At 46.7% G+C, this 25,485-nt stretch overlaps 2 protein-coding genes across 4 annotated transcripts in view; one reads left to right on the top strand and one right to left on the bottom strand.

Annotated features, from left to right (window-relative positions):
* The first annotated feature begins 6,485 nt into the window (after positions 1-6,485).
* Positions 6,486-11,368, top strand: MRPL16 (mitochondrial ribosomal protein L16). Its single transcript, XM_043581225.1, has 4 exons — positions 6,486-6,644; positions 6,998-7,063; positions 9,501-9,649; positions 10,665-11,368. The coding sequence occupies exons 1-4, from the start codon at positions 6,590-6,592 to the stop codon at positions 11,148-11,150; spliced, it is 756 nt and encodes a 251-aa protein (XP_043437160.1). The 5' UTR covers positions 6,486-6,589; the 3' UTR covers positions 11,151-11,368.
* Positions 11,369-14,784: 3,416 nt separating this feature from the next.
* STX3 (syntaxin 3) overlaps positions 14,785-25,485 on the bottom strand; it is a 41,349-nt gene continuing 30,648 nt past the window's right edge. Inside the window, exons 6-11 of one of the 3 annotated variants that reach the window (XM_043581223.1) lie at positions 23,724-23,832; positions 22,595-22,668; positions 22,307-22,441; positions 20,501-20,611; positions 18,910-19,023; positions 16,477-16,677 (exon numbers count right to left, since the gene is read on the bottom strand). In XM_043581223.1, the coding sequence (XP_043437158.1) occupies positions 18,940-19,023; positions 20,501-20,611; positions 22,307-22,441; positions 22,595-22,668; positions 23,724-23,832 (513 nt within the window). In that variant the 3' untranslated portion in view covers positions 16,477-16,677; positions 18,910-18,939. Of the gene's footprint in view, positions 16,678-18,909; positions 19,024-20,500; positions 20,612-22,306; positions 22,442-22,594; positions 22,669-23,723; positions 23,833-25,485 lie in introns of all 3 variants that reach the window. The other 2 variants (XM_043581224.1, XM_043581222.1) reach the window with 2 other exon arrangements.

The following is a 25,485-nucleotide window of genomic DNA, read 5'->3' as shown; positions in this document are numbered from 1 at the left end:
CAACTTAAAAGTATATAATCAATCACTCCATAATCCCAGTGCAGTTCTTTCTGCCCACAGGTCCTGTCCCTATGCTTTAATAAAAGCTACTCTTTTACACCAAAAATGTCTCAAGAATTCTTTCTTGACCATTCACTCCCAGACCCCAAAACACCACATCAGTAGCATTGCTCTTTTAGAAATGCTCTACACCATATGGAAGCTAAACTGATGAATAAGTGAATACTAAGTAGCCCCTTGAGAAGGTTCTGTGGGCTTCCTGGGGCAAGGAAGTTCCATGGTGATTTATTACATTATGATATTAGTCACTCTGATAAGCAAAAACCTAATCTTTTATTAAAATGAGGTACTGTATACATACATACAGACAACACGCATGTGGGTGCCATTTACGTCAAGAACCAAACCTGGGAGATGAAGAAGGGCATTATATAATCATTACAGGGTCTATCCATCAGGAAGAGCTAACAATTATAAATGTCTATGCGCCAAATACGGGAGCCCCCAAATATATAAAACAATTACTCACAAACATAAGCGACCTTATTGATAGGAATGTGGTAATTGCAGGGGACTTTAACACTCCACTTACAGAAATGGACAGATCATCTAGACCGATGGTCAATAAAGAAACAAGGTCCCTGAATGATACATTGGATCAGATGGGCTTGACAGATATATTTAGAACTCTGCATCAGAGAGCAGAGAATATACTTTCTTCTCGAGTGCACACGGAACATTCTCTAAAATAGATCACATACTGGGTCACAAAACAGCCCTTCATAAGTATACAAGAATTGAGATCATACCATGCATACTTTCAGACCACAATGCGATGAAGCTTGAAATCAACCACAGGAAAAAGTCTGGAAAACCTCCAAAAGCATGGAGGTTAAAGAGCACCCTACTGAAGAATGAATGGGTCAACCAGGCAATTAGAGAAGAAATTAAGAAATATATGGAAAGAAATGAAAATGAAAATGCAACAATCCAAAAGCTTTGGGACGCAGCGAAGGCAGTCCTGAGAGGAAAATACATTGCAATCCAGGCCTATTTCAAGAAACAAGAAAAATCCCAAATACAAAATCTAACAGCACACCTAAAGGAAATAGAAGCAGAACAGCAAAGACAGCCTAAACCCAGCAGAAGAAGAGAAATAATAAAGATCAGAGCAGAAATAAACAATATAGAATCTAAAAAAACTGTAGAGCAGATCAACGAAACCAAGAGTTGGTTTTTTGAAAAAATAAACAAAATTGATAAACCTCTAGCCAGGCTTCTCAAAAAGAAAAGGGAGATGACCCAAATAGATAAAATCATGAATGAAAATGGAATTATTACAACCAATCCCTCAGACATACAAGCAATTATCAGGGAATACTATGAAAAACTATATGCCAACAAACTGGACAACCTGGAAGAAATGGACAAATTCCTAAACACCCACACACTTCCAAAACTCAAACTGGAGGAAATAGAAAGCTTGAACAGACCCATAACCAGCGAAGAAATTGAATCAGTTATCAAAAATCTCCCAACAAATAAGAGTCCAGGACCAGATGGCTTCCCAGGGGAGTTCTACCAGATGTTTAAAGCAGAGATAATACCTATCCTTCTCAAGCTATTCCAAAAAATAGAAAGGGAAGGAAAACTTCCAGACTCATTCTATGAAGCCAGTATTACTTTGATTCCTAAACCAGACAGACACCCAGTAAAAAAAGAGAACTACAGGCCAATATCCCTGATGAATATGGATGCAAAAATTCTTAATAAGACACTAGCAAATCAAATTCAACAGCATATAAAAAGAATTATTCACCATGATCAAGTGGGATTCATTCCTGGGATGCAGGGCTGGTTCAACATTTGCAAATCAATCAACGTGATATATCACATTAATAAAAGAAAAGATAAGAACCATATTTACCTGTCAATCAATGCAGAAAAGGCATTTGACAAAATTCAGCAACCTTTCTTAATAAAAACCCTCGAGAAAGTCGGGATAGAAGGAACATACTTAAACATCATAAAAGCCATTTATGAAAAGCCCACAGCTAACATCATCCTCAGTGGGGAAAAACTGAGAGCTTTTTCCCTGAGATCAGGAACACGACACTCGGTCCACTCTCACCACTGCTGTTTAACATAGTGTTGGAAGTGCTAGCATCAGCAATCAGACAACAAAAGGAAATCAAAGGCATCAAAATTGGCAAAGATGAAGTCAAGCTTTCACTTTTTGCAGATGACATGATATTATACATGGAAAATCCAATAGACTCCACCAGAAGTCTGCTAGAACTGATACATGAATTTAGCAAAGTTGCAGGATACAAAATCAATGTACAGAAATCAGTTGCATTCTTATACACTAGTAATGAAGCAACAGAAAGACAAATAAAGAAACTGATCCCATTCACAATTGCACCAAGAAGCATAAAATACCTAGGGATAAATCTAACCAAAGATGTAAAAGATCTGTATGCTGAAAACTATAGAAAGCTTATGAAGGAAATTGAAGAAGATATAAAGAAATGGAAAAACATTCCGTGCTCATGGATTGGAAGAATAAATATTGTCAAAATGTCAATACTACCCAAAGCTATCTACACATTCAATGCAATCCCAATCAAAATTGCACCAGCATTCTTCTCGAAACTAGAACAAGCAATCCTAAAATTCATATGGAACCACAAAAGGCCCCGAAAAGCCAAAGTAATTTTGAAGAAGAAGACCAAAGCAGGAGGCATCACAATCCCAGACTTTAGCCTCTACTACAAAGCTGTAATCATCAAGACAACACGGTATTGGCACAAAAACAGACACATAGACCAATGGAATAGAATAGAAACCCCACAACTAGACCCACAATAGTATGGCCAACTAATCTTTGACAAAGCAGGAAAGAACATCCAATGGAAAAAAGACAGTCTCTTTAACAAATGGTGCTGGGAGAACTGGACAGCAACATGCAGAAGATTGAAACTAGACCACTTTCTCACACCATTCACAAAAATAAACTCAAAATGGATAAAGGACCTGAATGTGAGACAGGAAACCATCAAAACCCTAGAGGAGAAAGCAGGAAAAGACCTCTCTGACCTCAGTCGTAGCAATTTCTTACTTGACACATCCCCAAAGGCAAGGGAATTAAAAGCAAAAATGAACTACTGGGACCTCATGAAAATAAAAAGCTTCTGCACAGCAAAGGAAACAATCAACAAAACTAAAAGGCAACCAACGGAATGGGAAAAGATATTTGCAAATGACATATCAGACAAAGGGCTAGTATCCAAAATCTATAAAGAGCTCACCAAACTCCACACCCGAAAAACAAATAATCCAGTGAAGAAATGGGCAGAAAACATGAATAGACACTTCTCTAAAGAAGACATCCGGATGGCCAAACAGGCACATGAAAAGATGCTCAACATCGCTCCTCATCAGGGAAATACAAATCAAAACCACACTCAAGATATCACCTCGCGCCAGTCAGAGTGGCCAAAATGAACAAATCAGGAGACCATAGATGCTGAAGAGGATGTGGAGAAATGGGAACCCTCTTGCACCGTTGGTGGGAATGCAAACTGGTGCAGCCGCTCTGGAAAACAGTGTGGGAGGTTCCTCAAAAAATTAAAAATAGACCTACCCTATGACCCAGCAGTAGCACTGCTAGGAATTTACCCAAGGGATACAGGAGCACTGATGCATAGGGGCACTTGTACCCCAATGTTTATAGCAGCACTCTCAACAATAGCCAAATTATGGAAAGAGCCTAAATGTCCATCAACTGATGAATGGATAAAGAAATTGTGGTTTATATACACAATGGAGTACTACGTGGCAATGAGAAAGAATGAAATATGGCCCTTTGTAGCAACGTGGGTGGAACTGGAGAGTGTGATGCTAAGTGAAATAAGCCATACAGAGAAAGACAGATACCATATGGTTTCACTCTTATGTGGATCCTGAGAAACTTAACAGGAACCCATGGGGGAGGGGAAGGAAAAAAACAAAAAAAAAGAGGTTAGAGTGGGAGAGAGCCAAAGCATAAAAGACTCTTAAAAACTGAGAACAAACTGAGGGTTGATGGGGGGTGGGAGGGAGGGGAGGGTAGGTGATGGGTATTGAGGAGGGCACCTTTTGGGATGAGCACTGGGTGTTGTATGGAAACCAATTTGACGATATATTTCATATATTGAAAAAAAAAAAAAAAAAAGAACCAAACCTAGGACTAGGCTACAGGTTTCTGTTATCTCTTGATTTTAAAATAAAGATTAGGGGAGTCTGGCTGGCTCAGTCTGTAGAGCATGTGACTCTTGATCTTGGGGTTGTAAATTCAAGCCCCACGTTGGGTATAGAGATTACTTAAAAATAGAATCTTAAAAAAGTAAAATAAATAAAAAAGTGAGAAAGATTAAAAACTGAGATGCTAGGTAATTTTCATACAGATGGAAAAAATACAAATCCCAATGGATATAGACCTGGATGATCCCAAAACAGTGGCTTGTAGCTATACTCTGCTTTTTAAATTTTCCAAGGGCTCACAGGGCACCGATTCTCAACTTGCTTAGTCATTAGAATCACCCGTGGGGACTTAGTTCACAATACGAATTCCTGAACCCCACCTTCAGAGTTTCTGACTTACTTAAGTAGGGACCAGATATTTACATTTATACAAAGGTCTCAGGGACATCTGATGCAGCTGGTCTGAAGACTAACTTTTGGGAGATTTTAACAAACCCATTCCAGTAAAAGAACATCAAGGTTTTTACCCCTACTTTGCATCATCCTAGCTGTGTGGCAAATCATTGCATCCTGGAACATCAGTTTCCTACAAATAAATACCATAGAATTATCAGAACAGTGTAAATAAAGAGCTGTGAGAAATGGCAGGACAGAAAATTTTTTAGGGACCAGAGAAGACCTCACATCCCTCCTCCCATTTTCACAATGCTTTATTCATACTTCTTTTGTGATACCTCAACATTATTATATGCTCATCATATTGTCCCTACATAAATATAAATTCCTAAAGAAATGGATCACTGGTTTTTCTTTGTATCCTCTATTGTACCTGGCACAACTCTTGCAGAGAAAAATAGACATCACTTATAATAGTTACTATTTAAAGGTAAAACTTTGAGCTTACTTTTTAGTTTTTTTAATTTTTTTTAATGTTTATTTATTTTTGAGAGAGAGACAGAGCATGAGTGGGGGAGCAGAGAGAGAGGGAGACAGAATCCGAAGCAGGCTCCAGGCTCTGAGCTGTCAGCACAGAGCCCAACACGGGGCTCCAACCCACAAACCGTGAGATCATGATCTGAGCGCAAGTGGGACGCTTAACCAACTGAGCCACCCGGGTGCCCCTACTGTTTAGTTCTTTTAAAATCAGTAACGAGGTGGAAGTTGGGGGGCCACCAAAAGACTCCGAGACCAAAGAGGGATTGTACTGACACTTTATTCTCCATCCAAAGCAAAATTACACAATATCCAGCTTGAGATTTTTAAACGCGTGAGCACATTCGGATCTCCCACTTTTGGTGGAGGGGAGCAGGCAAGAGATGCCTAGAATCTGACACTGGCTTGGGAGTGGGGGTCAGTAAAAAGCTTTTAGAGCTGCTCTTAAAGGACAGAAATGGTTGGCTGTAATAAAGTCCACTAACTCTTTTGAGACAGCTTCAGTGTGCAGATAACCAAGAAGTGCCTAAAACGGTGGACACCGAAAGTTCTCCCAGTAGCTTTGGAAATGTTCCAGGTTTTATTTGTTGCCATTTATGAAAATAATCCTTGGGGAAAGACCATACGCAGATTTAGCATGATTTAAATACAACAGACATCAGTCTCAATTTGTTAATCCTATTTGTGCCCTAAGCTTGGGGAAAGATCCTTTCTCATTCTAAATATCAAAAAGCTTCAAACCCATAAAAATGATTTTGCCCAACATCCTTCCAGAATACTTACGCGTTATTTTAACTTGATAATCAAGTTTTGATATTGTCCCGTCACTGGGGTCCCTGGAGTCACACAGACTCCAATTCTGATTGTAGTTTTCCTGCTGTGTGACCGGAGTAAATTAAACCCCACGACCCTCGGGATGGAATCTGCAAATGGGTGTCACGCCTTCCTTATCTCATGGACTCGTTGGGAGGACTCCGCGCAGTGATGAGGTACTGAACGCGACACACTGCAAGCGCCCGCTAAAAGCTCAGGCCACGGTGAATGATCAGTGGTGTTTTCCTAATGCCTCTGAGCGCCCCCCCCCCCCCCCCCCCACACACACACAAGGGGCTTAATGCAGTGAGCTGGGAGGCGCAACCGGGTGGGTGAAGCCAAGCTTTCTCAACGCGACACTCGGCCCGCAACCCACGAAAGACCTCGGATAGTAAGGAGACTCCCAGAAGGCGCCGGGGGTTCGGGGCGTGGCTAGCGGATGCCCGCGCGGAACCTAAACTCCGCGGCCCGGTTTCTTCCGCTTCCGCCGGGACTCTCTGCAGAGCGGACCGATGCGAAGGCGACTTCCGGGGCGGCCGTGTCCCGGGAGTCGCCGAGATCGCCGCGGGGAGCCCGCCGCGGCCGGGTGCGCGTGGCCATGTGGCGGGTGCTGGCTCGCGCGGGGGCGCCGCTCCTGCGAACGCAGCTGTCAGGTGAGGAGGCCCCTCGGTCACTCAGAAGACGTCCCCTTCCTCCCCAGCGCCAGTGCGGCACCTTGCCAGCTCCGGGAAGGCTCTGCCGACGGTTACCGAAGCGCTGGGTAGGGGCCGCGCTCCCCCGCCGCGGGGACTCGTGGCGAAGAGCGGCGGCCACCTGGGGCGGGGGTGGGGGGGTCGGCTCCCGGAGACCCCTGCTAGCGGGCTTCTTTGGGGAGCCCTGAGCCTGTGAGCCCACGTAGTGGAACCCGCGGCCCACTATCAGGGCACTCCGTTAGGAGTGACCGGTCCAGGTTGTGCCGGGCCCAGGTCTTGTCGCTTTCGTCTTTTAATTTGATTTGTCCTTGTAGATTCCTGGGTCGCCCCGCCCGCCAGTGCTGGCCTGAAGACGCTGCTCCCGGTGCCGGCTTTTGAGGGTGAGAGCTTGTGTCAGTTCCGTGTTTTTCTCTGATGGACCCTAGAAGAGGGTAGGTGAAGACGTAGGAGGGTTCTTGTACTTCCTATCTCCATTCACTCGCGCAGTAAACTTGTATCGAGGGCTTACTGTATGCCAAGTGTTCTGAACACTGGGGATACATCAGAAAACGAGAGACACCCACAAAGGTCCCTGCTTTTCTGGAGCAGATGTGTCATGGGATGGGTCCTGTATGGCCTACCAACTGGGGCGCATGGTCCACCCTCAGCCATGGCTGATTGGCATCAAATTTGAACTTTTGATGTTCTCTCTGAAGGATGTCACATATATGCAGTCATATAACAACATATGTGAAAAGCATTGGTTTATTAAATACAAACGTTAAGAAAAACCTCAATTGTAAATCTAATTGACCATATCTTTTATTTTTCTTTTAAAGTTTATTTATGTATTTTGAGAGAGAGCGTGCACCAGGGAGGGGCAGAGAGAGGATCCCAAGCAGGCTCCGCGCTGCCACCACAGAGCCGGATGCAGGCTCGAACTCACAAACAGTGAGATCATGACCTGAGCTGAAATCAAGAGTCAATACTTAACCAACTGAGCCACCCAGGTGTCCCTAATTTACCATATCGCTAATATATTGGAAATCTCAAAAAAAAAAAAAAAAAAAAAAAGCATCCTTGACCTCTGAGGGCTTTGGCTTCTGCATGTAATTGTTAAACGACTCTGCTCTGGAAGTACATATGGACTTGTAGGTGAGAGAAAGCATCACTAAATTCCTCTGTAGCTGCTTGTAGAAACTGGAGGAGAACGGGCAGTTTCTGTAACCCTAAATAGCCCATTAATAATTTGGTATTTCCTTGAAGGCCCCTGTTTTGTGTTTGACTCCAGGGCAAAGCCATGCTTGTTTTACTATAGACCTGTTTTAAATGACTTAAAAGTTATAATTTTTTTCCTCCCAACTTGTCAGAACGTTTGATAGGAAAGAAGGATGCAGCACGTCTGGCCTGCATTTCAGTCCACCTGCCTTCAGTGCCGCAAGCTGTTGCCCATTGTACGCAGCATACAGGTGTCAGTGTGACAAGCCCTGTAGAAAGAGAGCACAGATCAAAGGATTCCTGGGTTGCAGGTTTCTTAACAAGAACATGGCAGAGGGGCGCCTGGGTGGCTTAGTTGGTTAAGTGTCCGACTCTTGGTTTCCACTCAGGTCTTGATAGCGTGATTTCGTGAGTTCAAGCCGCACATTGGGCTCTATGCTGACAGCGTGGAGCCTGCTTGGCAGTCTCTCTCTGCCCCTCCCCCGCTGACACTGTCTCTGTCTCTCTCAAAATAAATAAACTTTTTAAAAAATTACAAAAAAAAAAAAAAAAGAATGTGGCAGAGGAGAATTTAGATATTTTCATATTCATTGTAGTAAATATTCTTTCCACTACCCCCATTAACATCCAGAGAGGCCATGTAGTATTTTGAAGGAAAAAAAAAAAAAGTCATACGGTCTGACTTTGCTGTTTTCACTGAATGTCCTAGAACAAATTACAAAATATCTCTAGGCCTCACATTCCCCTTTTATCAAACGGAGCTTTAAAATAGTACCCGCCTAATGTTCTGTTCCGTGATCTGGGTGTGTTAATGTGGGTGTGTTTATGCAGTCATTTTGTGATAATTCACTGAGCTGTACACTTTTTATTTGGCCCTTTGATTATGTGTGTTAAACTTGAAAATGTTCAAACTTTTTAAAAAGGGAAGCCCTAAGAAATTCCTAAGCTATAAAATCGCTTTAAAGATTAAATGAGGGGCGCCTGGGTGGCGCAGTCGGTTAAGCGTCCGACTTCAGCCAGGTCACGATCTCGCGGTCCGTGAGTTTGAGCCCCGCGTCGGGCTCTGGGCTAATGGCTCGGAGCCTGGAGCCTGTTTCCAATTCTGTGTCTCCCTCTCTCTCTGCCCCTCCCCCGTTCATGCTCTGTCTCTCTCTGTCCCAAAAATAAATAAACGTTGAAAAAAAAAATTTTTTTTAATAAAAAATAAAAAAAAAATAAAGATTAAATGAGATAGTGCACATAAAGCATTCTACTCCGTGTCTAGCACTTGGAAACATTAAAAAAAAAAAAGTTAGCCAGTCTTAACTCTGTGACATTCTTAATCTCTGTACCTTCCCAGTGGTCTCTCTTCTAGTTTCAGGCAGAGAGTGCGTTTTGTTTGAAGGTTAAAACTGCGCATCTTCAAAGGCTCAGAAGCCTCTCCGTTAAGTCTTGTCATAACCAAAAGATTCCAGTTGACACTGGAAAAAAAAGCATTGGCAGGAAAAACCCAATATGCTTCTGGAATTACTTTTTAGTGGTAACTTCAAGACTCTCACTTGATTGTTATAAATCTTTCTAGAAGAAAATGGATCCTTCGAAATGTGTTGTTGTATTTATTCTTGGTTGTGCTCTTTTTAGATGTTTCCATTCCTGAAAAGCCCAAGCTTAGATTTGTTGAGAGGGTTCCACTTGTGCCAAAAGTCAGAAGGGAACCCAAGAACTTGAGTGACATACGGGGACCTTCTGCCGAAGCCACCGAGTTCACAGAAGGCAGTTTTGCAATCTTGGTAAGTGAGTTCAGTGTCAAGTGGCTATAGGATGGAAGTCAGGGATTAGCAAAATCTCATGCTCTTGGAGTTGTTCTCTTCCTCCACAGGTGTTATTAGAACTGCCACCATTTGCTCTTTATTTTATGTTTATTTTTGAAAGAGAGACAGAGACAGAGCACAAGTGGAGGAGGTGCAGAGAGAGAAAGACAGAATCTGAAGCGGGCTCCAGGCTCTGTCAGTACAGAGCCCGACGCGGGGCTTGAACTCACAAACCATGAGATCAGATCATGATCTAAGCCAAAGTTGGATGCTTAACCGACTGAGCCACCCAGGCGCCCCCACCGTTTGGTCTTTAAAATGATGTGCACTACCCAGTAAACATTTGAGTTCTCTTTTTTTTTCGTGTAGAGTGCAGATAGTGTAAAAGCAGGAAAAGGAAGAGGCTACCTATTTGGCCCCTATAATCATACTGTGAAATCTTCTCAGACCTCTGCTAGAAATAAAACTACCCATGACTTAGGATGTGGGACGACTGTTTCCTTACTCAGGTAGCTCCCATGAAGACTTGATGTCAGAAGCTGCACAAATGGGTGTGAACTAGGATTGATTTCCCATCAGGCAGCCAGAGCAGTATTTTACGGTCCTTCCCACAGCCTGCATGAGCAGCCCCGCCAACCTCTCAGAACCTCATGCCCAAGCCCTGTCCCTTAGTCTGCTCCAACTCCCCAAGCCCCTTACTGTGTCAGGGCCTTCACATACCCCATTCCTCTGCCTGTAACTATTGTCTGTTTTCCCTTGGCCACTTCCTACCATTCTGGCCTCAGCCTTAAGTGTCATCTCCTCAAAGAGGCCTTCCCTGGTTATCCACTGAAATGGGTCCACCCTTGTTCTCATTTAGGCTTTTCCTCCATGGTTCTTACTAGAACTTCTATTTCTATCTTTATGTATATCATTGAAGCCGCAGTTATTATGAAAGAGCCCATAAAAGATACCTAAGTCCCCACGTGTTTCTAATTGTTTCATCTACTTTTAGGCACTGGGTGGTGGTTACCTCCACTGGGGCCATTTCGAAATGATGCGCCTGACAATCAACCGCTCTCTGGACCCCAAGAACATGTTTGCTTTGTGGAGAGTACCAGCCCCTTTCAAGCCCATCACCCGCAAGGGTATGGGACAGCGCATGGGGGGAGGCAAAGGTGCCATTGATCACTACGTGACTCCCGTGAAGGCTGGCCGTCTCATAGTAGAGATGGGTGGGCGTTGTGAATTCAAAGAGGTACAAGGTTTCCTCGACCAGGTGGCCCACAAGTTGCCCTTCCCAGCAAAGGCCGTGAGCCGTGAGACTCTAGAGAAGATGCGGAAAGATCAAGAGGAAAGGGAACAGAACAACCAAAACCCCTGGACCTTTGAGCGCATAGCCACTGCCAACATGCTGGGGATACGCAAAGTCCTGAGCCCGTATGACTTGGCCCAGAAGGGACGGTACTGGGGCAAGTTCTATATGCCTGAACGTGTGTAGTGAGAGTGGGAGAACTAAGTGTACAAAGGCTGCTGAGAGAAAGAATCTACGCTTTTATTCCCATCAGCCTACCCTCCAAGTCTTCGGGTAGCTCTGATATCTAACTGAGGAGCAGTGTATGAGTAAATGAGTTCTGAAAGATTGTACACTATGTGCTGATTTTTTTAAGTGCGTTGTATTTACATCAAATAAAGTTTGAGGATCATCTCAGGAAATAACTTCTCACTGGTCACTCCTAATCCTTAAATGGTCAAGAGGCTGGCCTGTTAGGGGGTCTGATTCTCCCCAGCTGTAAGATGAATGTCTTCAGGGCTGAAACATCCTTCCATCTCCCACCTCCGTTATAAGTTGGACTTAGTATCTGTATGGGTTTCCCTGCCGTCTGAAAGTTTGCTTCATATCGCTTCGCTTTTACCAAAGACCTTCATTAGTAACTGTTTTTTCTCTAACTGGAAGAAATCCGAAGAGAATTTTCACTCTCACAAAATGGTAATTACTTGGCTGTACATTTTTTCAGCTTAGGAACACTCTACTTTCAGACAGTGGGGAATTCTGTACTACCTGTTACATGTACACGCTTCAGGAGCAAGTTGCTATGATATTTACTAGTTAGAAACATTTTTGGAAAATCAAAGAAAGAAACAGTGGGACACACATTGTTTGATTGAACAGATATTTATTTATGCCCAGCTATCCATCTCTCAATCCTGGAAGGCAAAGGGAGATGTTGGACAATAAGATAAGGAACGTAACCTTTGCCTTTTAACACAAGAACTAATAGAAGTTGAAGTTGGCCTTTCTAGGTCTAAAGTTCTCTGAGGGCCAGTGTTGTGTCCCTGTAGGTTCTAGTACAGTGCACGTGCCACACAGCACTCAAATATGCTGGATGAATAAGGGCCCCGTGTGTTAAATCCCCATGTTGCCACCTCCCTGTCTGTCCTTAACAAGATTCATCTAGTTTTCAGAGCTAGCCGGCAGTTTTCTAACCCCTGTTCAAACTAAAAGAACTACAAATAGATATAAATGGTAAACCATGTGCTTTGGAAAGTGGGTAGAAAACAGCACACTGACTTGAATTGTCAGTTTTTAATCCCACCTTCTTAAAACGTTAAGATCTCCAGCAAAGAAAATAATTTACTGTCAAAGTTACAAATATATCTAAATAGTTACATGGTTCTCAAGAGTTGAACACTGTGGTTTTTAATGTATTTTTAGTGACCCTCTTGTAATTACAGTAAAACCTTGGTTTGCGAGCATACTTCATCCCAGAAACATGCTTATAAGCCAAAGCTATATCAAAGCGAATTTCCAGAGCCACTGGCTCAGTTGTGATCATGTGATGTTTGGCATCATGTACTACTCCTATCACAAGACGTCGCTCGTTTATCAAGTTAAAATTTATTAGAAACGTTTGCTCATCTTGTGGAACACAGAACAAGTTTCTTGCAGTCCAAGGTTTTACTGGTACTAAATTGCAGTAGAGAACACATCTAAACCTTGAATTGGGACCAGTGTTTGGGACAATTTTGTACACACATTGCTGGCCAACTAAATCCGTTTTAGCTAGCAACACAGAGCACATAAATAATGCAAGTGGTAGGCTGCTGTCACCTTCCTGACCTGACACGTCATCTCTGTTACCGTTCACAGAACACGGTGCTGATTGTCGGGAGTTCATAATATAAACGTTTTTTTTGTTTGTTTGGGGTCCACCTTGAGTTACTGAACCCCAATCCTGGGGCCAGCCGATCTTCGCAGAATAAGGGACTGTCCGTGGAACTCCATCACCACCCATATAAAAGGACTTTATATGTCACCGAAATAGGAGGCCTGTTGTGCAGAAGTGTGGATCAGCCCATTTCCAGGCATGTGCACACAGCATCTGATACATAACCCGTTTACCACTGATGCTTTAAAAGGTTTCAGAGTAAGACCCAAGGACTCATCCATGAGCTGAAATCAGAGCTTAATTACAGGTAATTAAGTCAACCGATACTTGAAATCTGTAAGTGGCAGGCACTGTGCTAAGCACTGGGGACGCTGCCGTGAGCAAGACCCGTATGGCGCCTATGGTTAGACAGCCTTCACTTTAGACAATTAGACCCTGAAGAAGGAAGTAGACGCAGGTTGGTCAAAGGTGAGGCCTAGAAGAACCTGAGGGGCCTGGTGTTGATCAAAGAGAAAATGAGATCCTGAGGAGCGGGGAGTGCAGCATTTTCTGCCTCTGTGCAGCACTGGCTGTTCTATTTCCCAAATAGGCACCTGTTCTCAGCCCCACAGCCCTTGCCTAACCAGCTGTCCGCCACTGTGCTCCCTGTTCCTCCAGCCCTGCCCGCCCCTCCCTCCCAGCTCCGTACTGTCTGAAGTCTAGCTTTGCTAACGTGTAATGGGTGGTTGGATGACGCCCTGTGTCATAGGTCTCATCATGGAAAGAGGGGTAGCTGTGAGGAATCTGCAGTGGAGAGGTGATGGCACCACAGAGGTGGAAGAAGGATTAGAGACTCCGGCTGAGGCTCCATCGGTGAGGACTGAAGGAGACAACAGAAACGGAGGGGGAAGAAATTCACAGATTATACACCACAGGATGCTAGAAGCCAGGATCACCAAGTCCTTCCTCAGCGAGTCTGCACTAACTTGTTACTCGGGGTTTACTGGCTGGCTCTCTTCTAAAGAGTTCGGGGTGCTTTTAATGCAAGAACTAACTCTCCTCCAGCCTTTCCCAGACACCACAGCCCAAACCGCTGCAGGGAGGCAACATCCTTCTCCGAAGCATCCTGAACAGAGCGTTCGTTCTGCTACCAGACCCGGTTTGGAACAGCTTGCCACCTTCTGTCTCCCCATCTACTGCCAACCCATTATTCACCCATTTTTCTCTTTACAAAGCATTTCTTTCCTGAGTTTTCTCCAGCCTTTATCTAGTTCAGCACCTCACCCCACCCAGATTTGGGGCACCTGGTGACAAATGACAAAACCCCGAGGACACCAGAGTTTCAAGTAAGTGAGAGTAGGTCTGACCCTCCCCACAGATGGCTCACCTTGTTCAGGCAAATATGCCCCCAATGGTAGAAGCTAAGATGATCGCAAGGATGATACAGCAGATCATGATCATGATCTTCTTCTGCTCGTCCACACAAGGAAAGAAAAAGCATGTGAGCAACAGCGTCCACGTGCAGACACAGCCACCAAAGAAGGGAGACAAAAGCGGATCCGGGCACAGTGGAGGATGAGAAGGGAAAGGAAGATGGATCTGGCTTCTAGAACCCAGGGTGTTAACAGAAGCATTGCTTTCGGGGACAGATTCAAAATTAGATCAATAGCAATCTCCAGGGATGTTTGGTATGTCTCTGCCTTCTAGATCCCATCCCGTCGCACCAGAGTTCTCCTGTCTCCTGGAGCCAGATACTCATGACGAGTGAACCAAATTATGGTGGGCAGGGAGCAGCTTAAATCTGAAACTCAAATACAGTTACATTTCATTCTTTGAGAGGTACACCATCTTCAAAATCTGGGACTTTTGGTCCATCTGGTCCAGCACATGGTTGAAAAAGATTTTAACCCCTTTCCAAAGCCTAAACAAAAACCACCACGTGGTGGCATCCGGCCACTGTTTTGCAGGGAAAGAGAGGCAGAACTGTTTCACAATCAATATAAAGTCATTTATTTTTAAATTATCAATAAAATAATCAACTTTACATTAAAAAAAAAAAATACAACAACAAAAAACCCCTTCACTTGTATTAAACTAAGCCCCAGGCCTCAACAAAGGCCTGTGATTAGAGCTTGTCTGCCCTAGTTGCTGGAGCCAGTCCGCCGTTCGACTTCATAGCCACGGGCAAGAGGGCATCCCCTTGGCTCTGTCTGAGTGCTGGGCAATGACGGAGTAAGTAGCCTTTGCAGAGGAAGCCAAGGGGCTGTGCCTGCATTAGGGTGCTTGCCCTATCCTAGAAAGTCAAGGCTGAAATATAAATCAGGGAGACTGGCAGGGACTGGGAATCTAAGGGGCACCGTCACTAGAAAATTACCTGGCTGTTGCTTCCCTCCATGACAAGAACTGGGGAGACCAAGAACCTGTCAAGCTTGTCAACCTGGTAGTGGACGAATTACTCGGTAGTCCCTGATCTCCTCTAACTGACTCAGCCCTGACAACAGGATCATCCAAAGGCCACATGAATGATCTCAGATTGCTATGGGATATTCTCAGGACAAGCCTCATCAATGCACTGGTGGGAAGAGGTACCAAAACTTGTCACACCTTCTGTCTGCTAAGCAGAATAACTTAACGGGGTCAACTTAGTCCCTACCCCAGAGATCCATGATCATCCCAGTACTCATCCATAAAACAAGGTTTCTAAATGACACGGGAAGATATTTCTACTCTGATTCATTTGCAGATAAGCAAATGTCTCTTACCTAATTTTTAGCCTAGCTCAAGGTTTTTTTTTTTTTTTTTTTTTTTTTTTGAGGTTATAATATCCTCCATTTCTAGTTTCCTACTTCCTGAGAGACATGGGCATATATGTATATATATATCTCACACACATGGTTATAAAAATACATCTGGAATACATGAAATGAGTGACTGTATATTCGCACCAGTCTTGATCATTTCCAGAGCCTGAGACTCAAGCACCTGTCCCTGGCCCAATTTTAAGTGCCTGGTTATTTCTGGCCTCAAGGCAATGGCTTCACAAAGCTTCACTCCAATGGAGAACAGCCAGTTTCCAAGAGTTCGATATGGGAAACAAATATCCCATACCCTTAACCTTTACAAATGGTAACCTCATCATGGATCATCTAGGATCATCATGGTGCCCCCTTGAGTAAACACGAGAGATTACGACATAAAGATTGAAGTTGGTCACCAAGCTGAACATACTAAGAGCTTAATTTAAGATTGAATTTCAAATAAGTCAGCTTCTAAGACCAAAACGACATCTGCCAGTTCCTCATATTTTCAAGATGTGGGGACAAGAAATTGTAAGGACTGAGATCCTGCCAAGTGGAAGGCTCAAGTCAAGTCTTATTGTTGCCACACTTGGAAGAATCCCTTTGCTTTGTTAAAGATGCCCCCCTAAAAAAATACACTGCAATTTCTGGGAGAATACTCCATGAGGTAGAAAATACAGCACCTTGAGAAGGTTTTGAATAGGCTTTCCAAGGTGCAAGGCATAATTTGACACATTCAGAGGAAAGAAAGAGAAGCTGGGGTGGTTTGCACAGTCCAGGAGAGAAGGCACTTCAGAGTCGGGGCAGGAGAAGGTTTTGAGGAGAACGCAGGGTCGCATCAGGTAGATTAGCTTCATCCGGGCTAAACTGTTTGCTGGGTCAGGTCCAAGGACGGTTACAAGGAGACAAGGGGACAGGTCCCACTCTCTCAGGAAGGCCATTCAAACTCCATTCCCGTCTGAAGACAAGGGTGGCCACACCAGGCTGGAGTGAAATCGGGTTCTAAGAGAGGCAGGGGAAGGAGGAGCTGATCAGTGCACAGGATGATGGTGGAGAGCAACATTAAGACTCGGTCACAAACCTAGAAGGTGGAGACGAAAAATCAGACAAAACTGCAAAAAGGAGGGCAATGGTGAAGTCAACGCGAAACCTGAGAAATCCGGTAGACAAACCCCTGAGACGCGACCTGGGACTAAATCTCCTATTGTAAAAGAATCAAAAAGCCGTATTATGCAAGGGAAAAATAGACCTCTGGGCCTTTTATAATCTTTCACACAGGCTGTCACATTCCCATCAAAGGACTTGCCAGAGGGAGGCCAAGTCACTCCATGAAAACACCTGTTCTATCTACAGGGCCCTCATTAGCACCTTTCAGATACAAGTTCCAGAACTTGAATCTTCTTCTCCATTACTCCCCTACTCCCCACTTGTCTTACACAGTGAAAAGAACAAAGAGAAATTCAGGGGTCATCATGGCTGTTCCATCTGAAGAGCTGGGTAGGCTTGGGTGAGTTTCCTAACTTCTCTGAGCTTCAGAGTTTCCCATCTGAAAATGGGGATAATGTTACTATCCTAGAACAGTACCTGGCACACAGTTGGGGAATATAAACATAGGCTGTCTTCCCTCCCTCCTGCCCCCAAGACCTCTTGTCCTCAGGCCACATGGATGGGGGGAGGGTGTCCAGACCTAAGCAGCAGCCAGTCCTGACTTTATGGAATACACTACAATAAGCAACCCGACACTGCTCAGCAACGCAGATAAGTCAACTAAACACAATACGTGAACTAGTCTCCCCCTTTAAAAAGGATTCATTTACATTCTCAAGATGAAGTTGATGTTTAGTGCTATAACTATCTCTCTTCAAGATCCTGTGGTCACACCTCACAAGGGGTCTCGAGACCCCTTTGAGACCCATTGAAGCCAAAATAAAGAAGAGGGTCGGCTCTGGGTGCCAACATGGAGGTACGTGTCAGGTATTTAAAAGATTGGTATCTAGTACCTCAGCAACGCAAGTTCTCTGAATTCATCAAAGAGAAAATAGAAATGAGAGAAATAGAGGTTTGTCATACTGTTAGTTGTCGCTAAATAGTAATAACAAACCTCCAACTTTGGGGAAATAATAACAAATTGAGAGTGTATTCACAATCTTGTGTTGAAAATTAGATTTGCGGAGAGATCTCAGTGATGCAGAATGAGGCATATGATTTTTTAACTGGATCTAAAACCAGAGATAATACGGTCTAAGCCGTGCGAAACCACGTCTGAACGTGTACGTGCCAGAAAGCTATGAGCAATAACACTAAAAGTTCATTCTGTTCACCTTTTCTGTTTTATAGGGTTTGTTTGTTTTTAACAATACATCCTACATTTTATTCGGAAAAGTAATATTTAAGAAGTCACAGAAGTGTTAACAGGCCCAACAATGAGATCATTGTTGTTATATGGCCACTATGGACATGAAGCCCTGATTCAGTGGTCAGTTCTATTCTTTCTACCAGACTTTAAAGAAATTAATGTCCTAGACTTTAGACTCACTATCCTCCAAGGCTCTCTGGACTTTGAAGATGACGAAGAATGGATACCTGGTTTTACAAATGAAGCTAAGATGCCGTAGAGAACCTCCCCCCAGGCCCATCGTCAGCTGTGTGTTCACACCTGGCCCTGGCACTTCATATCTCTTCAAGCCTGAGTGTCTTCGTCCATAAAATAATGGGTAACGATAGTACCTTCATCAGGAGGATGTTACGTGGATTCAAGGACGTGTGTGTAAGGTGTTCAATACATGGTCTGGCACAACTCAACACTGAGAAATGTTAACCGCTATATCATTCAAGATCCAACTGGTCACTCAGACAAAACCCCGCTGCCCCAAACCCCATTCCAAGGCTTTGTTTACACTGAAAAGCATATGGAAAGCAAAGCCCAACATCCATGAGAGTCAGCAAGAATTCAGAAGATAAACCCTGGATCCAGGACACAGATGGCACCCAATTAGGAGCATATTGCTGAGCAAAGGGAGCGAAAATGTGGTGCGCGGATGTGCCAGGACAGGTGGTAAGACAAAGAGCTGGGACAGAATCCACAGGAGAGGAAACCAACAGGAGCCCGGCCCAGAAGAGAACTTTTCCCAGGGACCAGAACACCAGAACAGAATTTTAAGGAGACAAAAGAATGCACAGGCAATCGGAAGTTTGAGAGAGCTCAGTGCGTTCAAGGACAGCCACAAGGGGCAAGCGGTGCCATGTGAAATCCCAGGCCACTTCCTCAAGAGGGAGCCAATCTAGAGTCCCCGAGAACCTTCCATTTACTTACATTTCAGTGCAGCAGCCACTCAGGCCACCGTTATTTCAGCCCAACGGAAAGTCCAATAATCAATGCTAAAATGCCCAGCAACACAACTACTAGCACAATGATAATTATCAATTTCTGGAGAGAAGGATAAGAGAAACAAAACAAAGCATTATTACAAACAACCCAAAACAGTAATTCATCCAAAACCCAACCCATCTCACCTCTCCGTTGAAAGCATCTTATTGATCCAAATAAGAAGGCTACATCTCTACATAAAGACCTTCTATTAGGATATTTTATATTTCTGAAATTACTTCCTGGCTGGCAAGGCCAGCAGATGGAAATATGGAGCTGCTCTCAGCTCACACTGCAGTCTTGGACATGTGCACAGACAAAAACAACAACAACAACAACTGTCTCCAAGCAGCTATAGGCCAAGGTATGACGTGACCAGTTTTTCCTTTTCAAGAAGTGTATGTTTTTTAATAGACCTAATTTCAAACTTCCATCCGTCTTTCCCCTAAAGCACATGCCTGCCCATCAGACCTGATCCAGTGACTGGGGATCAGAAAGCGTGATTACAGTCCTGTTGTGCGCCAGCCTGGATTCATCATGTAAAATAACTTCCCAGCTCCCTGAATCCCTGCACAAGCAACAGGTAAAGTTGGAAGGAAATCAAAGAACTGAAGAACCAAAGTGTCAGAGCCCAGGAGAAAGAGAAAAGAACAGCCTACAAAGCACAAGCCACCAGAGATGGCTACCACAACGGGCAGAGAAGCTGAGAAGTCCTCAAGCAACAGGGGCACTGGAAGAGGGAGAAATGCACTGGTATGGTGGGAACAGTGTGACTGGAATCTGACTTTGAATCCCACTCCTGTACTTACTAGGTGGCCCGAGGCCAACTATTTAACCTCTGACCCTCAGCTGCTTCATGTGTAAGTAGAAATAATAGGTGCTCCGTAAGAGAGGAGGTAATGTTACATGGCGATCAGCACAGCACTGGGTTCATGGCAGAGAGAAGGGGGTGGGGGTGGAGCCTGGTTAATGGAGTGGAAGAGGGCAAACAGGTTTCTGAAGAACAGAGGAGTCAAGTGTAACATCTGAAAGGAACAGAAGTCTAGCAGCCACACCGGGGCAACGCGTCCAGCCTACAGAACGGCCTCCAAGTATGGTTCCTTGGGTAGAGAGTACGTGAGCCAGATCCATGCAAGAAACACCGGGGGAAGAAGGGTAGCTAGCTACTCTCAGGGAAAGGCTGACGTAGGTATTGGGAGGAGGCCAGGACACAGAGGGAAGGCACGGGCTCAAGGACACGGGTGAGGGTGCGGAGGACCAGAGACAGGAGAAGCAAGCCAGACCAGTGGGGACTGAGGCGCTCACCCTCCGAGCTTCACTCTGATACTTGACAGCCTTTTTGGTGTCTGCCACAGCCCGTTCCACAAAGCCCACAGACTGGTCCATGTTGTTCTCGATACGGTCAATCATGGCTCCCTTTCCCCGGATGCAGGAGGTGGTGGCAGCAGAAACAGAGACAGGGACAGAGAAGAGAGAAAGAGCGAGAGACCGCGAGCAGAATGGACTTTCTTCTCTGAAGGCAGTGGGACAGTCTCACCTTCCGGGCCTGACCCTGGTACTTCACGGCTCTTTTAGTTTCTTCCCGTGCCTTCTCCACATGGTCCACTGTGTGCATGACATTCAGCTCTATGTTATCTAGCATCTCTCCCTGAGAAGAACGGACATGAGTCACGCCCCATAAACCCACCCCAGGACAGTCCTAGCTCACGTGGGGGAGGGAAGCATCCAGAAACCTTCTGTGGGGCACACATTCACATTTCCCATGGGAAGACCTAGGGGTCTCCGGTCCTTGATGGTGGTCACTCATTCAAGCAACACTCTGAATGACTCCTGTGGAGCAGGTGCTGCCCGGGACACCTGTAGTACACCATCTAGATGCCTGGTAACTATGGATCTCACAGATCCCACCCCCGCCATTTTGTTTTTAACTGAGCATGTGAGGAGAGGAACCAAAATGAGAGTATTTTGGGGCATAACTGGGATGCTGGCCTCTTGCTGGTCATGTAGATCTGAGCCAAGTTCATTTGGCCTGAGGCATGTTTGCTGACTACTGCTGCAGAACAGTGCTGACAAAAAATAGTTGCTCAGTAAATATCCAAGGTGGGAATGTTTGCTTTCTCCAAGAGATACTCCCGGGCCCCTTAAGTGACAGATATTGGGTTTACCTAAGCTATTTGGTTACATGTTAGATCGACGTGGCTATGGAGGGACAGTGGTCTCTGAGCGAGATTCCCAACCATCTCTCAGCTGTTACTTCCCGACAGGGAAGTTCGGTGACTCGGATTAATTCTGGGCATCTTAGGATGGGAACGCCCCTCACCTATCTAGACCTTCCCCAACTTGACCCGTTGCTTTACGGCACTCTGTAAACACAGAAAGGCACTCACCATCACTTGACTCTCAAACCAATTCCTCAGCAAGGCCGCGAGGGGAGAAAAAAGAAGGGTGGGGATGGACGACGCACTTAAGGAATGGTCTCAAAGGCCAGAGGGGGCGGAGGAAAGAAAGGCACCTGGGCCCCGAGCAGGGACCGGCCTTCGAAAACCAGCCAAGCAGTGCCTGGGCTTCAGTTAGGTTTTGCAGCCCTCCCACAAAGGACTCAGGCCTCCATCCCTTCCAGGTGGCAGGGCAGCTGGAAGTTCATGGTAACACGGCGCATCTGGACACCGTGGTCGCCAGGACCGGCAGGCACCTGACCATGCGTGGAACCAGCGCCACACGCAGGTGTGACAGGCTGGCAGCCTGAGCAAGGACACCCAGGGACAGAATAAACCATCAGACCATGAGTGTTCCAAGTCTTCCTACGAACATTATTCTCCTGTTGCTTCGTTCATTCCCTTATCTGCTCTTGTTCCTTAGCAAAAAGTGCCAAAATATGGGGGGGTCGGGGGGACATACAAAAGAAGACACAAAAATGGACAAAAATTAAACCCTCTGGCAAAGCTAACTTTTCACTGTGAGGTGGCAGAATGACCCTGTCTTCAGTGTCACCAGTGAAACAGTTCGTACCCGGAGGCTGTTCTAAGGCACCCTCACCAAGAACCCACATCTCCAGTTAGAAGAGAAAACAGGGGGTGCTGAGGCTGGACCGCATCAAGGCCCCTAGTAAGTTTAAGTGACTGTGAGGCCGAAGGAGCAGCAAGAGTGACGGGGCTGACGGGGCACTCGGGGAGGGGGGGGGGGGGGGGGCGTTCCTGGCCTGGACACTGGGATTCTGTTCCTCCATCATGCGAATTCCTGAGGACTCCCCCACTGCACCCCGGCCGGTGTTCTGGCCCCCCACTTCTCAGGAGTGCCTGAGCTTCCCTCCCTCGCCCCACGGGGGTGCCCGCTGCCCGGTTACCTGATTCTCCACCAGCATGGCGATGTCCACGAACATGTCATGAAGCTCCTTGATGCTGCTCTCCAGCCTCACGATGTCCTTGTGCCGCCCCTCGATCTCGCTGAGGGCTTGCTTCGAAATCTGAGAGTCGATGATCTACAACGGGCCACACAAAGGCCGACTGTCAGCCCACGCCCTGGCCAGAGGCCCCCACCCCCCGGCACCTGCAGCCCTGCCCTTGCCAACCACACGGAGCCCCACGGCAGCCTCCCTCGAGAGGGGCGTGCACCCCAGCTCCCGGACGCTCACCCCAGAAGTGAAGATGGCGGGGTTCCCACTCTCCAACATCTCCTCCAACTCCTCATCTGTCGTCTTTTTGCCGGCTTTAGCACAAAAGAGGTAGAGTGTCAAATGTGAGACCAAAGCACACCACTGCAAAAGTTCCCTGAAAACCAGGAACGCGGTGACTTCACTCTGAAGACCGTGGCCTTTACAACGCACCCCCGGGAGCCCCTGATCGTCTTGCTTCTGATTTCTCCCCTAATCCAGTCCAGCCTTAGCATTATGGGCGATTACCTTCCTAAAGCACATATCTGACCACAGCCCTTCCTAGCTCAGAAAGCTGACCGGCCCATTCGCTGTGCCTCAGAGGCCCAGGAGCCGGTCCCTGGCCACAAGCCCTCCCTCCTGCACCTGACCCCACACTGCTACTCCCAAGGGTTCCCTCTCCCCAGGCTGGGCAACCTGCCACCCCCGCTAAACACATGTGCTTTTCTCGGACCCCTTCCTAGTCCACACCCTTCCTCCACTTAGAGCCGGTGGCACCCCCCTGAGTCCTTGACGGGCACGGCTGTCGGGATCAGTCTATTCCTCGCAGCACCCGGCACCACACTCTGATCTCATAAATGTTCTTTGCTGTCAAAGAGACGACAAAAAGAGGGGCGCCTGGGTGGCTCGGTCCGTTAAGCGTCCGACTCTTGATTTCAGCTCAGATCATGATCAAACGGTATGGGGGTTTGAGCCCCACATCAGGCTCTACACTGACAGCATGGAGCCTGCTTCGGATTCTTTCTCCTTTTCTCCCTGCCCCTCCCCCACTCGTGCTCGCATGCTCTCTCTCTCTCAAAAATAAACATTAAAAAAGACAGAGAGACAGAGACAACAAAAAGATATCATGAGTCCCTAGGAGACGCCACGAATAAATGCTGGCGCCCACAAGGGCCAGAGGACCAAGCCTGACAAGCACCGTGCCACCCACAATGCTGCCCCAGGGACGCCAGTGCCCCAACGCCTCTCCTGGGCTTGAGTGCAAAATACGGGGCGGGGCGGGGGGGCAGCCACTGGCGGGGGTGCTGCCGCTCGCTCCCTGGGGTCTCCCGACTTGGGATGAACAGCCAGGTGGCAGGGAAAGGTGAAGGGACATGCGCCAAACACGTACTGATTTCGAGCTGCCGCTGGATTCGCCCTTTGCTGCGTTCACGGAAGTCCACCTGAGCCTCGTTGTATTTGGTCATCACCTCCACAAACTTCCGGGACAGGACGGAGTGCTGTGGGAACCATGCCAAGTGCAGTAAGCCCCCAGGAGCTGAATGTCGGGGAGCCCCCACGGCGGCAGAGCCCACGTGCCCAGCCCTGCATGGCTGTCTTGGCAACACCGGATTTGGAATCAGAGGAGCAGGTATAAGGCTCAACGTTCCGCTTTCCTCACTCACACCATCGGAAGGGTCCGCCGACCCTTCCAGTTCACCTGCCCTGCTGACCTCGCATGGTAATCATGGGGCCACGGGACAGCCCTGCATCCACACGACTTGCCGCCACCCGGGCTTGCTTCCTAAAGCTGCCAGACTCCCTTCCTGCATCCAACACCTGCCCAAATCCTTGAGTTCTTACCCAACCTGACCTCCCTAACGTCTCCCGCTTCCTGCTCAAAGCATTCGCTCCACAGCACTCGGTGTCTGCGTTCAAATCTTTACCGTAACTTTTATTCCTTGCCCAACTGTCCACATCAAGGCCTACTGGCTTCTCCTGTGCAAAATCACCAGTATTTGTACCCTTTGCAAATGCATACTACCGGCACGCATATTCAGACCAGAATCACTGCAGAAGCCCAGCAAGAGACCCACTGGCCTCTCGCCCCATCCCCACTCTGGTCCAGCGTTCAGGAGGTCCCCGGACTATCTCCTAAGAGACTACAAGCTCAAGCAAATGCACACAGGCTACCTGATCATATCCAGGTTCCCTAGGCAGGTAGGTATTCAGAGGCCTCTGGACCACAGAGCCACATCCTCTATCAAAACCCCGCAGCCACTCGCCCACAACCAGCTTTTCTCTCCAGACGGGCTGTTCTCTCCATGCCAGCCCCTCCTCCCCGCCCCACCACCGTCACCACCCCTACTGATACTAACACACCCCTCACTCCGCCCCCCCCGCCCCAGGCCTGTCCACACGCCACTCTTGCCCATCCGAGGCCCAGCTCCTCTGGCTGCCCCCAATTCTCCCCAAGCTCTGAGGATGCTGAGGGCACCATCCATTTCACTGTGTTCTCACACTGCCCTCCTGCTGGGTCCTAGGTGATAGCTTCCTTGGGCCACCTGAACGTCAGGCCTGTTCTTTAAGGACAAGGATCGTGTCTTCATGACCACCAAAGAGCCTCAGTCCACACTAGACAACTAACGACCGACCATCTTTATAGAGAAGACCTCAGGGGGCACCTGGGTGGCTCAGTCGGTTGAGCATCTGACTTTGGCTCAGGTCACAATCTCACGGTTCTTGAGTTCGAGCCCCACGTCGGGTTCTGTGTCTCCCTCTCTCTCTGCCCTTCCCCCGCTCGTGCTCTGTCTCTGTCTCTCAAAAATAAAGATTATAGAGAAGACCTCAGTTTCCTCTCCTGTAAAACAGGAGGTGCACTAAATCTGAAGCTGTGCCCTGTGGGAGCAAGTCTTGGGAAGATCTTCGGGGGCCTCCTTAGAGAAGCGGGGGGGTGGGGGGGGCTCCGGCCCCTCCCCTACTATAGCCCGGGCAGCTTTCTTTCCTTCACCAGTTCTTCGAAAGGAGTCCAAATAAGAATTGTACTTTAGGGCACCTGGGTGGCTCAGTCAGTTAAGTGTCCGACTTCAGCTCAGGTCATGATCTCACGGTTCGTGGGTCCAAGCCCTGCCTCGGGCTCTGTGCTGACAGCTCAGAGCCTGCTTAGGATTCTC

Source organism: Prionailurus bengalensis, chromosome D1, assembly GCF_016509475.1.
Source record: "Prionailurus bengalensis isolate Pbe53 chromosome D1, Fcat_Pben_1.1_paternal_pri, whole genome shotgun sequence".
Lineage (NCBI taxonomy): Eukaryota > Metazoa > Chordata > Mammalia > Carnivora > Felidae > Prionailurus > Prionailurus bengalensis.
The sequence above is the reverse complement of the archived record's forward strand: the minus strand, read 5'-3'. Positions and strand labels throughout refer to the sequence as shown.